General features: G+C 41.8%; 1 protein-coding gene across 1 annotated transcript; it reads right to left on the bottom strand.

The window, feature by feature from the left end:
- Positions 1-2671: 2671 nt before the first annotated feature.
- On the bottom strand, positions 2672-13573 carry pkp2 (plakophilin 2). Its single transcript, XM_034578801.1, has 13 exons — positions 13251-13573; positions 11359-11429; positions 9897-10483; positions 9670-9808; positions 8873-9080; positions 8626-8803; positions 6704-6821; positions 6223-6384; positions 5545-5721; positions 5004-5157; positions 4294-4486; positions 3915-4002; positions 2672-3513 (listed from the first exon to the last, which is right to left on the bottom strand). The coding sequence occupies exons 1-13, from the start codon at positions 13441-13443 to the stop codon at positions 3445-3447; spliced, it is 2337 nt and encodes a 778-aa protein (XP_034434692.1). The 5' UTR covers positions 13444-13573; the 3' UTR covers positions 2672-3444.
- Positions 13574-14105: the final 532 nt, after the last annotated feature.

The raw sequence follows: 14105 nt of genomic DNA, 5'->3' as shown, positions 1-14105 counted from the left end.
CTCTCTCTATGAGGAATCTCTCGACCATTGCTTCCTGGCTGTGTTGCTGCCAAAGCTTAATATCACACTGCCTGTTATCTGGCAAACCTGGGTGTTTTTAATTAGTTGACCAAGAAAGGGATTAACTCAAACCTGGTCCAAACAAAGGGCGAGAAAAGGGCGAGAAAATCACTGGGCTCAAGGGGAAAAAGGGTCCTTTGAAACCAAGACCAAGGTGTGGTGCCCTGTGGGAGGCACTCTATTTGAAATAACCCCAAAACAAATGTATGAAAAATTAAGCGTAAAAGCTGGAAGTCGAAAAGAGATGGAGACACACAAGAGAAAGAGAGCTCGATCAGACTGAGCAATGTGAAGCTCTTCATCTATAATGAAACAAGTTCTTTTTATCTTATAAAAGTCCGTTTTTAAAGCAGCATGGCGGCGGAAACAGGATGTTTTGTCGTTTTGATTATTTATTTGGCTGGAATCACTAAATAAACTCTTACGCTTATTCATGTTTTTCAGGCAGTTCTGTCAAGAGGCATGAACCAAATGTTGTTCTATGTGTCAGTCGTTTCCTGTAGTTTAAATAAGAGGTTTGTTTTTTTCAGTGACTATTTTCAATATGATTTAATTCGATTTTTTGTTTTGTTATCAACAATCTCATCCAAATTCCTCCAAACCACTTGTGACCGAACTGACCAAATTCGTGACAGAAAATGTATCAGTTACTTTGTAAGTTAGTTTAAAATTATTTTTAAATAATCTATCGAACATTTTCCTCACGTGTCTGACTTTGTGACATCACCGGGTGGTTCTTCATCCCAGATGTTCTGAGAAGATGAAGAGGAGTAAGGGACACACGTCATCCCTGGAAACCAATGGACCGAGTTCTGAAGAAAAAAGGGAAAAACTTGATTTTACATCTGAAATGTTCTTGAGTGATTATGTCAGTGAGAAGCAATTTGCTCTGAGTGCTGACGCCCTTCACAATGGCCTCAGTGTTAAGGAGAGAAAAGTCAAGCTGGCTTCTTTTCAGCCTGTTTTCCACTGCTGCTGCTCCTCTGTGGAAGAATCCTTTCTTTCTTCCTCCGTCTCAAACATGTTCTTTCATTACGTGACAACCTCCCCTTCACATCTACCTGCTCCACTAACAGACATTTTTGGACATACTCTTATTTCTGAGTTGGGCTGTAAATCTCTTTTCTTTAGGCTTCAGAGAACTGTAACCCTCTCCCCTTGTTTTGGGCTCTTTTGAGACCAAAATTCCAAATGGGAACATTTAATTATTCTTAGCATCTAAAAAAAGACGAATGTCCCCTTGAGAAATAATAAATCTGACCAGTCCTCGGCTGTGTGAGAGACAAAAAGGCTGTTGTTGAAAGGATTTCACTTCTTCTGCAAACCAGAGGCTTGGAAATCATGCACTTTGTCCCCAAAATAGCTCACAAAGTGGGTGAATTAGAGATTATTAGCAGGGAAAGAGAGGAAAAGTGCAGATTTTAGTTCCTCAAATAGAACAGCTCAGGGTTTTAATCTCAGAGTTAAACCACTTAAAATATGTCGGATTAGGAGTTAGTGAATATGAAAAGTAAATGTTGTTTGAGGGCAAAGAACAACTGGGGGACGATTTTACACTGAATCTGTTCTGCTCATCATCGAGGAGACTCAGTGAGGATGAGTTGATGCTACGCCACTGCCCCCTGCAGGATATATCAAGAGAAACCCTCCACTTTTCTTCATGTATTTGCTCAGAAAAATGGTTTTTAAATTATTCCATATCATTTGTGAATCATCCTGCATTTTCTGCCACATACAAATACGTATAAAATGCACTTCACACACATAAAAACAAGCTGCAGCGGCTCAGAATGAAGCCAGAAAACAGGAAGAACATCAATTTTATATCATGTCACGCTACATTATGTCCCAGGTACCTGCAGATGGAGACTAAGCTTCTTCTAAGAGCTCACGTCCTCGCTACCGTGCAGGCTGGATATGCAGATATATGAAGACAATCACTGACACAAAGCTGTAATTACTTTAGTGGGATGCAGTTAATTTGGTTGAGGGAGATTCAACCACCGCCTGGAGTCGAGCGAGGCCTTTGTAGATTTCCCAGACGGGAGCGTCTAATGGCTTCATTAGACCGAGAGGATCTCTGGGGGAATTTGTCTGTTTTAAACGCAAAGTGTCAGAACACGACCACCGAGGCTCTGAGGGGGAGAGGGACCGGAGTCGGGACTCAAACGCTGGTACAGAAGCTTAAGCTGGTGAAGGTGGACTTCAACGAGAAGAAAATTAAACACAAACAGGCTTATGGTCGCCAGCGGCAGGCAAACAGCGCAGGAACATGGGGTAAATACCTGGAAACTGAACTGAGACACGAGGGAAAGCCACGAGTTAACAGATGGAGGGACAAAGACAAAGGGAAACACAAGGGAAGAAGGGATCAGTGAACACAGGGGACACACATTAGGACAGGTGCATCACAAAGACAAGTAGTAAATCAGTTTCAAAATAAAACAGGATATTAAGAACTCAAGAGTGCAAACAACCAAAGACAAGGAAAACAAGGTTAACGTCCATGCAACAGAAAATCTTAGGTCCAAATCACAATAGAGCAGAATCGTGAGTTATGATATGGCCTCTCTACCTGTGGTGTAAAGAGAAGATACTGAACAATAAAGTTTATTTAAACCCGTTTATTCATTTGAGGGACACTCAATAAGGCAGAAAGCAGGAGAGCATCTTGTTTTGAAGTAGGAAGTCTTAAAATACATTTATATACATGACATATATACAGGTTGATCTTCATCCTTGTTTTTGGTTTAAACATTTGGTTTGTTTTTCATTGTGGTTCTTTTATATAATAACCTGAAGTGCAAAAAAAAAAAACACAGCAAAACCATAAACTGACCAACAAGCTGCCACTATTAAATAAACTAGTAAAACATTAAGGAATATTAATTCATAGTTGTTATTATAGCTGGAGAGATGTTACATTTTCTGGGAATGTTTCTTCATTGATCCGTCAGTTTGTCTGAACATGAGGCACAAAGACAGCGGCTGCAAATATCTGATGCTTTAAATGATGGATAATAAACTAAAACGGAATTTAAAAGTGTTTAAAAATGTTCTTGTGTTTAAAATGACTCTTTTCCTTATTTCCACATTTACAAACATTCTAAAAACCATGTTTGTTCTTTCGCTACACAAACACTAACACCTACTCTCTACATTCAAACACACAAAGAAAGGTTTTGACCCATTTCATGAGACATTAACGGGAAATACAGACGTAGTTTTACGATGTTTCGTCCGCAGCGTTGAGAAAAGCATCTTCTACTAAACTGTGACACAAATGAAGGGAAACAGTGCAACGAGTGACTGTTGACTACAAGCGCTGATACTGTGAACAAGTGCAGCTTGGAGTATGATGTACTGTGCACGAGCATCTTGGGTTCAGTTCCGTCCAGAGTTCACAGCCTTTGTCGTTCTCGGATTGATGAAATCAGTTTTCCTGTAGCCACACTGCAGAGAGAGAAGAAAGAGAAAATACTGGAAGTTAAATCAACTAAACAACAGATGATTAGTTGTCTTTATGGAGAGCCAATCTAGTGACTGTAGAATGTGTAATACACTGCACACATTTTAATATTGTACATGTTTCTATAAATGTACTTTTATTTTTATATATTTCATTTCAATTTACAGCTTTTTCACGTATTGCTCTTGTGAGTTTAGTTCCAGTTGTTATCTTTCTCCTTGAACGACCTAATGCTTCTTCACTTGCTTTATCTTTCAGATCATGTATTCAAATCCCCTCGACCTAAAACAAATGCTACTCTTTTCTGATATTAAAATGTCCGTTTTTCAGACAAAAGGACAATGCGTTAGACGGAGTAAAACCACACAACATCTAACACACTCACCTTCTTGTAGGCTCCGTGGAGATCAGTGTATTTCCACAAGGTGTGCAGCAGGGCACACGCAGCCTGACCCGCTCTGGTTGGGCCATAGCTACGACACATAGAGGAGAAATAATTCCATCCTGAATATATAATATAGGTACGTATGACTGTATATGAGATGTTAGAGGTATTTTGCTTGGAGATTAATAATTTTTGAGGTATATCTATAGGAAATTGAGGTAAATAAACTCCATGTTTACTTAATTCTTTCCTTTTTGCTCGTCTTCTCTTTTAACTTTTGTTTTGAGTTTGATAATTTGCACTAAACGTCATCATGTCAGTGTCATAGAAAACTGCGAGTGCTTCATTTGTGCTGTGTGAGCTGTGAGCGCTGACTAACCCGCTGTCCTTGCTGCTGATGTTGATGATCTTGGGGAGAGCCCCCTGGCTGACGATGGCTCTGACGTGCTGCAGGTTGCTCTGACACAGGTTGATCAGGATGTGACACAGAGACGCCGTCACGTCAGTGGGCAGGTCGGTGCCCGTGTCGTCGTTGGGCAGCATCGCCACCACCTCTGGCAACACCTGCTTCACTTCGGGTGGGAAACAATAAAACACGTGGAAATATATAGAAGACATAGAATATTTAAATTGTGCAGGTTCAGGTATACAAAATCAAAAAAAGTGAAAATAACACGGTTAACATAAAAAGTCTTAAATTATCTTCAAGAGGAGTGGGGGTGGAGCCTGACTGGGAGTTCAAGGTTTCTGAATACCTGCCTACACCTGCGACCTGCAACCATTGGATGGTACGAGCTGTCAATCACACGGTATACATGCTCCGGAGAACACCGTGCTTTATCGTCTATCTGACTCTAAATGGGACAATAATTTATAAAATGAATATCATGCTGTATTGAAGACGACTTGAAACTAGAGAGTGAGACCATAAACTCCTCAGCAAAATATTCACCGACATTATAAATCAAGTGAGACATAGTCTCATTGACTTCTATAGAAACTGAGTGCCCCCTGCTGGTCGTTTGAGAGCATACAGGTTTCAGTCGCCTCCACATTGGCTTCACTTTCCAGTCCCAGTGTGAAACTTACCAATGTCCGGATGCAGTTCATGGTGGTGAGAGAGGTTCTTTATCAGGGACACGGTCGTCCTCTTCACATCGCTCTCTTTCTCCTGCAGCATGTTCTTGACGTGATGAAGACCGTTCTCCCGCTGGACAACAGTGAAAGCGATGGCTTCAGACACCTGCGATGAAGATGTGCGAAATATAGGATATGTTTATTCTATTTTAGAAGAAAGAGAAGTACAATCTGTATCCACGTCCAAAGATTTAAAATCAGGCACATGAATTTCACCATAATTTAAGCATTTCTCTATAATCAATACATTTTTCTATAATTAATAAATTTCTCTATCATTAATAAATGTCTCTATAGTTGATATATTTCGGTATAATCAATAAAGTTCTCTGTAATTTATACATTCCTTTATAATTAATACATTTATCTATAGTCAATTAATTTGTCTATGGTTAATACATTTTTCTATAATAAATACATTATTCTATAATAAATATATTTCACTATAGCTAATACATGTTTCTATAATCAATCAACTTCTCCATAATCCTACCGCTCCAGTTCCAGCAGTGATGTTCTGCAGCGCTCCGACAGCAGCCTCCTGGGTGGCGGGGCGGATGCTGCGGGCGATCAGCGACAAGTACATGCGGACAGTGATGGCGCTCCACAGCCACTCCATGCCACGTGGGTTGGCCTTCTCCTCCAGCAGGGGGCACTGTCGCTCAAGACGCTGGGGGGGTGGGGGGGAGACAGGTGATGAGCTGCAGATATCAAGTGGGTTCACCGGGTTCACCGGGTTCACACAGTCGCAGCAGGGCGATGACTGACGATGACGGACATGTGCATTTCTCTGCTCTCATTGTGTGTGTGTGTAGATATTTAACGTTAACTCGAGCAGAGAAGAGACCAGACTGTAAATTCACATCATCATGAAGACTGCTGCAGCGGCTGAGTAGCTGCAATGCAGATATATTGTCTAAAGCATGTGCAATCATTAAGACGCATTTTCTAAACTGTAATCCTTTTATTTTAAATGTCATGCTCTCATGTTTCTCTTCATGCAAATAACAGTAGGGTTAAATAAAAGCCGTGTTACGGGTGATTAAACCATAGGCTGCATATAAAGAGGATTAAACCTGCAGAAATCCAGCAGATTTAACAGACTTGCTGTCAGATATTGTCGAACACATATTCTGCATTGTCACAGTGGATTCTTGTCCGTAGGGATTACCTCTGTGATCTTGGCGCTGCGTTGAGGGAAGCAGCTGACACTATTTGGCTCGGGAGCCAGGTTTCGTCGAGACCCTCTGAGGTCCTGGGGGAAATCTTTAGGAAGCTCTGCCTCCATCTGGTAAGAAAGGTTGTGCAGGATGCAGACGCAGTTCTCTGTGGACTTCAGAGCAGATATAAACATGGGTAAATATCCAATGATTTACATTATGGCATGTTGTATAGCTGTAATCGAGGTACTTTTACTTTGGCTCTATGTCCCCCAGGGGCCCCGCCCCCCAGTTTGAGAACCACTGCACCTCTGAGTAAAAAATGTGGGGTTTAAACATAGAATGCATCACATCTACATCTGATGAAGCAGATGTAGAAACTCGAGCGCCTGTAAAACTCCACTTCAGCTCAAACAGCCAACGGCCTTTGTGTGAAGCCGACTGTGTGAAGATGAATGTTTTCTCTGGGACGCTTCATCATTTCCATTTCACCTTGTCATCCGTCTTGTAGTCGGCGATGGTTCCCCGGATGTAGTAGACCAGAGAGTCGATAAGATTCTCGCAGTGCCTCATCGCCTTCCTGCCGTCTGGACCCGCAGAGCTCAGATTCCTTTAGACACACAACAAGGATGATAATGTGGCATTTATATTGTTTTAATTCTACTGGCAGAAATAAATACACTTCATGATTACACACGTTAATGGTTTTTGGATTTCAGGCTGTTCCTAAACCAGCTGCAATTATGAAAAACATAAAAAACTAGGTAATCCAGCTTCCCTCAAAAAAAAAAATCCTGGATTAACATTCTAACTGCGCCTGACAGCTTCTTTGATAAAATATGACGAAGGGAACTCGTCATTTTTCTCATCCGCGGGGAGGCTCTGAGGGGTTGAGAACACGATAAGGAGAACTTGATAACGCCGGGCCGCCGAGGACTGAGTGATTTCAGTTCAGCAGAGCGGAGAGAAGAGACAGGGCTCCATGAATTATTCAGCCTCCGACTCTTTTCATCTGGCTGTAGTTGCCAGGGGAGCGGGCGCGTCTGATTCTCTTCTGCTTTGTAAACACGGAGATGATATACGACGAGAAAAACCAACTGGAAACCAACACAACGTACATAATCTGAGGCCGCGGCAGATACGTTGTCATCAACCGAGAGTTATGACGAGAGCAGAGAATACGACAGGTGTATTAAATTCTTTGGCGTTTTTGAGTTGCCGCGATCACCAAAGCGAAACAGGAGAAAGTGACATTTCTTTAATCCATCATCGAGCAGCTTTCTCACGATTTCTTTTGTTTTGGTTTTTTTCTTGTTGGCAGAAACTCAATAAAGTTTTTCATCAGGAATCTGAAAAGAGGTTTTGGCTCCTTCCACAGAACCACAGTCAGCACTTCACGTTCCTTGTTACAGCAGAATTCAGACGGATGAGATCAGTTTACTCATAACTCGGCTTAGCAGAGACGGTGTATGACTACCTCCTCTAAGACCACGCTCTTCTTTGGGTTTGAGCGCGAGAAGAGGAGCTGAAGCGCAGATACAAAATATCTGAGTGCAAGCAGTTTGAGCACAAGCAGAGTAACTGCAGAGCTGATGCAAACTACATTACATCTTTAAAGTCCACTTTGCACATTATCACACAGCTTGAACAGTTAATTACTTATTATTTATTAATGACGTCTATGATACATTAAAGTCTATAGAGGCTTATTTCAGTCCCACTGTGTGTATAATTCATAAACTGTATAAACTGTGTAGTGTCACAAAAATGTGTATTATATAATCAGATGAAAGTTGCCATGGACAACTCATATTATTAAAGAAAGAAAAATAGAGTAGGTGCAATTGTTTCTAAATGGGCCACAATACTGACAAAATGTAGTAAAATTAAATAAATCAATAATTGATGCTGTTAGATCAGTGAAATGAGTGTAAAAGAAAGCTTTATAAAGCTTTATATTATATATATACACTGTTTTTTCCTTTTACCAGTCACCATTTTTGTGTATATTAAGTTTTAAATGTATTGTAATAAGTGATTAGTTAGTCAGCTGTTGCTTCAGCCTTATTTTCTGTTACTTTATTACAAGTGGAGGAAATCCAAGCACAAGCGGCGTATATCTGAGTGCCAGCGCAAGGTTTAGAGTGAAAGCATCACAAAATCGTCCTGCTCTGAAACGCACTTGAAAAACATAAACTGCTTCTCCATATGCACAGTGCATTTTTATTCCTAGTTGTATTGAAAGTTAGTCTGTGTCTAATTACCCCTCAAAGTCTGTATTTATTTTGGTATGAGTCGTCTATCTGACACCAGTAGTCGGTGTCTGTTTACTGCGATCTATAATCAGCGCTGCAGAGAAGCACCCGGAGCATCCGGTTTCAAGGCGCACAGAGGAAGAGGAGGAGGAATCGTACCGCAGGCAGCCTGTGGCAAAGTGGAAAACCTCAGAGTCAGCGAGGAGCTCGTCTTTTGGGTTCTCGCCCTCGGAGATGCCCGAGCTGGGCACGAGGACGGAGTGAGTGAGGACAGATAAGGCCTCTTTGGAGAGACGCTCCTTCAGCAGGTCATGAGAGGAGAGGTTCCACAAGAGACCTAAAAACAGAAATAGATTTTATCATCTTCAGGGACACTAAAAATCTATTTACAAAGTCAATGACCGACCTGCGAGTTGTCGTCTGGTCTCAATGTCACGGCTTCTCTTCAGCGCGCCCAATATGGTGGCTATGCCGTCGCTCTCCTTCACCTCCATCTTGTTCTCGCTGCTCTGGTACACGACGTTGCGCAGCGAGCCGGCAGCGACGCACTGCACTTCCTCACTGTCGCTGTGGAGGAGCTGCAGCAGCTTTCCGATTCCACGGAGATAGTACACCTGAAAATATACGTTAAAATGATGCCTTTAAAAGGTTCAGTGTGTAAGATTTAGGTGAAAGGGATCTATAGGCAGAAATTGAATGTAAAATAATCATATTGATGTTTTCACTAGTGTGTTATATCTAAATTGTGCAAATTATTGTTTTCTTTACCCTTGAATGGGCCTTTTATATTTAAATACTTTATATTTACATCTGGAGCGGGTCCTCTATACGGAGGCTGCCATGTTTTTTACAGTAGCCCAGACTGGACAAACTAAACACCTTTTGAGTTTTTATGACAACTGAAGGATCCACAGGTTCTCTTTCATGTTTGGAGGGGGAGGGTGAGGTGAGGGGTATTCAGCTGCAACATGCAACTTCACCAGTAGATGTCACTAAATTCTACACACTGAACCTTTAAGTGGAGTTTGCATGCAAGTTTCCTGCCACCTCACATCTATCTGTACAAAGAGAGAGATACAAGGACTAAAAGATGCTACAGGTACTTCCTCCCAAAACTGTGGTTTGAAAATTGGATAATTATAAATTAAACTGCTAACGCCATCATTCCGATCATGCGGACACACTGCATGTGAGTAAACACACCATCTTCTTGGCATTTGCGCTCTTGAAACATTGATTCTGAATGTGGCTGGCTGCGTAGATCAGCGTTTCCTCGTCATCCTGCGTCAACAGGCCCACGGCCTTATCCAACGTCATCTCCGGAGGCTTGTTCTCCGACTTCCTGTGTGAAGCAGACACAACCCCGAATGAGAAGATGCACAACCAAGAACATATTTATGGAACCAGAAGAGGAACAAACGTGGTCTTACAGTGTCATGACATTCTGCGTCTGTATCTGCTGAACGGGGACGTCTACTTCCACCTTCCTGCCCATGTCCACCTCCACGGTGGTGGCCGAGGGCGGGTACGAGTTGAGCCTGCGGAGGCCCTGAGCGTTCCTCCCGACCTGAGCCAACCACGACAGCCTCTCATCACCACCTCTCTCCTGCACGTTGTGTTTCTCAGTTCGGTTTTGACTCCAGCGAGAGCCGTATCCACCACTCTGCTGAAACGCTGCGTTTGCAAACACGGGCTGTGGCCCTGACGTCTGCCTCTGTAAACCCTGGCGGAAGCTCCTGCTTGCAGTTGTGGACGCGTGCGGCCGCGTTCCACGAGGCGCCTCTGAGAAGGCGTAGTGCCAAAATGAGTTGTTCCCGTACGAGCGGTCGTGCAGCGTGCCCGTCCTCTCTGCCTGACTGGGTCCTGGGAACGTGTACGTGCCAAATCGCAGGGTGCTGTAGCTGAAGGGGGCGCGAGGTAATCGTGGGGTCTGCGGCGGAGACACCTCCACCCTCCTGGTTGGTCTCCGCACGTGGTTGCTATAGAGAGAGCAGCTAGTGGAGGTCAATCCATTCATCTGTGGAAACAAAACACAAACTACACTTTAATACAGTGAGGTCTGGGAGGACTTTAAATTTACACAATACAGTACAATTAGATTCAATATTCAATACTGTTACTATTGTCATGTAAACAGGTGATTAGCATTTGTCTTGGCGAGCGCATGAAACACATAGTAAAATGTAAGTATAATTTAGACCCTGTACAGAGAACATACTCTTTATCCAAGTGGTGTCACAAAAATATGTGTTATATAATAAGATTAAAGTTGCCTTGGACAACCTTTAGGGGGTTTTAAAGAAAAAATGGACAGGAAGTGCTTTTGTTTATTGGTATATGAGCCATGAAACTGACAAAACGTAGGAAGGGCCAAATGTCAATAATTAATGCTGTTAGTTAAATAATTGAAACTAGTGTCAAATTATATATTAACTTTAAATCAACAAAAGCAAAAAATGTTCATTTTACCAGCTACAATTTGATCAAGAACATTAAGTTTGAATGTATCTTATTAAGAGATTAGTTATTAGGTTATAACTTTATTGTTTTATATCAAATTCCTTGAGAACTTTTTTTATTTATACCGAAATCAATAGATTGAATGGAAAAAAATAAAGATAAAAGTAAGTAAAACACTACTTTACAATTTTATTCTACCATTTGTAGAGCTGAAGTAAACACTGTTAAAATAACATATAAATCCCAATGTCGAGGTAAAGAACACGATTATTGATTTGCATGAAGCAGCTGCAGACATTTGAATGCATTCAAATGACACAATATTTAAAGTACAGCGTGATAAGCATCTATGAGCCTTGAGTGTGAGTGTGTGTGTGTGTGTGTGTGTGTGTGTGTGTGTGCATGAGTCAGGAGGTAAAAAGAGCCCCTCACCTTCATGTTTGGTAAAAGTCCATCTGCAGCATCAAAGCTCTGTGCTGCGTTTCTCTGTAAGTGGAAACCCCCTTGAACAAGTGGAAGAGGTTTAGTCAGAGCGTCCAGTTTCACACTGTAATTACATAAACGCATGATGGCGACACCAACACCTCCTCGGGTCGGCGGCGTGACTCCCACCCAAAACACTCAGAGCGCTGCGAGCGTTTTCCTACACTGCAAACCAAACTTCTTCATTTCCATTTAGAGTGATTGGTAAGAAGAAGACAGAGGAGGAACACGTATATTATTTAGGGTTTATCATTCATTGATTTTGACATGAATTTCTGGTATATACAATACAAAGTGTTACTCCTCAAAGAGAAAAAAGAAATGAATTTACTAATAGACATTATCTTCCCTCAGATCATTGTTATAGGAAATCACATAACAAAAGAACCACAAAAGGTCATTTATAATAAGTGTAAAACACGTGTATTGTTATGTAAAGCTGAATCGACTGGTCAATTCTCAAAAGAATATTGATTGTATATTAATCAATAATCAATGGATTGTTGTGGATTTGCAGCTATGTAAGAATATATATATTTTTTGTCTTTTTTACCCAGATAAAAGTCTGAGGTCTAAAATATCTTCACCATCAGTTCAGTGCAGGAATTTTATCTCTCGCCCGAGGAATCCTCTGGTCAGGAAGAAAATCTGCCCAAAACTCTTTCCTCCTACAATGAAGGCCTGAATGCTTCAATCTGTCATCAATTCATTGCTCTCTTGTAAATCACTTTATGCTGATGACTGCCTGGTGTCCGTAGCTGACTCACCCACACCGACCAAATAAATCAATATAAGAGGGCAGATCCCTTAGAAAGCCAGGAAGTGAGTTTAGGTTCAGGCTCTGTCAGCTGTGACTTCATCAGCCTCTGGTCGGACAGATGAAACTGCAGAAACCTGTTGGACCAGGAAACTACTGCAGCAAGAATTCTCCTCACAAAAACGCCTGGATTAAGTGGAAATGATTGATAAATAGTTAACCAGCAGTGGACTGCACATGCTTCACATAGAGCAGATCATCTGGATGGGAAAAGGCTCCTATCATGATAAAGCAATAACAGCAAATATTGCAATGTAATTATCATCAAAAGCAATGTAACGAATCTTCAATATATATCAACATGTAGCGATAAAACAACATGAATATTTATTGCTATTCAACTTTTAACGACAGCAATATAACAAAACTCTGATATATATCAGTATTGTGATAAAAGAGTAAGGGTAAATATCGCAAAATAATTCTCATCAATAGCAATGTAGCTAAACTCCTACATATAAATATCAACATATTGCGATAAAACAATAACAATAATAATCGCAATATAATTATAATCCAAACCAATACAACAAAACTTAAATATGAAGCAATATAAAACGTTTTCGTAAATAGCAATGTAACAAAACTTCATATACCGCGTATTGTGATAAAACAATAACAACATTTAGCACAATATAACAACACCTCAATAAATAACAATAACAGTAATATCACAACATTTTCATTGATCGCAATGCAACGAAACTTCAACATATATATATTATAGATAGCAATTATCAATACTTCAATATATATGGATGTATTCTACCTCAGATTTGTCAAATGTTTTACGGTGTTTATCATCATTTATCGTGATGATTATCGATATCGACTGATATGAATTAGTTTCATCTTGGTCACATTTAGGCCAAACAGCCCCATGAATAATTGAAGGTGGATGGTTATCCTAGTGGGGACGGGAGGAGGTGGAGCAGTGAGTGTGGCTCCTCTTCATCACCTCCACACAGCTACTTCATGTTCATCATCACAAACACACAGGGATCATAGTAATCTGGATCGTTACCGTTGCTCTGGCTCCTCCTCGCCCTCCTCGCCAGGGTGAGCTGAACCTGCTGCTGGACGCGCCGGCTCCGCTCGGCGGACTGGGTCCTGGCCGAGGAGGAGGCTGCGGGCCCGGCCGGCAGAGCCAGGCTGGTGTCGTCCAGCCCGGAGCGGCCCGGGCCGTGGGGAGCCGACCTCAGAAACACCTCGTCCATTGTGACCGGGTCCAGGGAGAAGGAGCGTCACTCCCGTGGGTCCGTTCAGACCCGTGGACCCGTTCCCGCAGACATGTCGAGTTCCTGCTTTGTTCCTGCGATCCGCCAGGTACACACGGAGGAGGGCGGGGCTTACAGCAGATGCACCTGAGGGTCACACGTCACTGCTGCGAGGGACGGAGGCTAAGACCCGCCCCCTGCCCTCCTCTGATTGGTCCACACTGATGTCACACTGGCCCTGGATTGTTGGATTTTAAAAACAGGTCTCAACATTTTTTAATCGATTAATCAAAATGATAGAGATGCAGGTTATACAAAGGTTTTTGGTATAGATTAAATACAGGCACGTTTATTTGTAAAGCACAGCTCAACAACAATTTATCGATTTATATATCTGATATACAATCAGATTTAGAACATCCATCATAAAACACTACAGGGGCCCTCAGAGGGTTGGTGTCTGGTGCCAGAGTCAAAATGTGTCTTTTCACGGCTCCTGTCATCTGAGATCTGTCTCCACAGAGCTGAGTCAGCGCCGAGAGGAGTAAAACTGTGCAAACCCCAAAAAGATCAGTTATTAAAGGTGTAGCATTACAGACGCTAATCTCTGCTGAGAATGGAGGGTGGGGCTGAGAAGCGGCTCACGTTTACAATGGGGCCTT

This window comes from Hippoglossus hippoglossus, chromosome 23 (genome assembly GCF_009819705.1).
Source record: "Hippoglossus hippoglossus isolate fHipHip1 chromosome 23, fHipHip1.pri, whole genome shotgun sequence".
NCBI lineage: Eukaryota > Metazoa > Chordata > Actinopteri > Pleuronectiformes > Pleuronectidae > Hippoglossus > Hippoglossus hippoglossus.
This window is presented reverse-complemented; position numbering and strand designations above follow the sequence as displayed.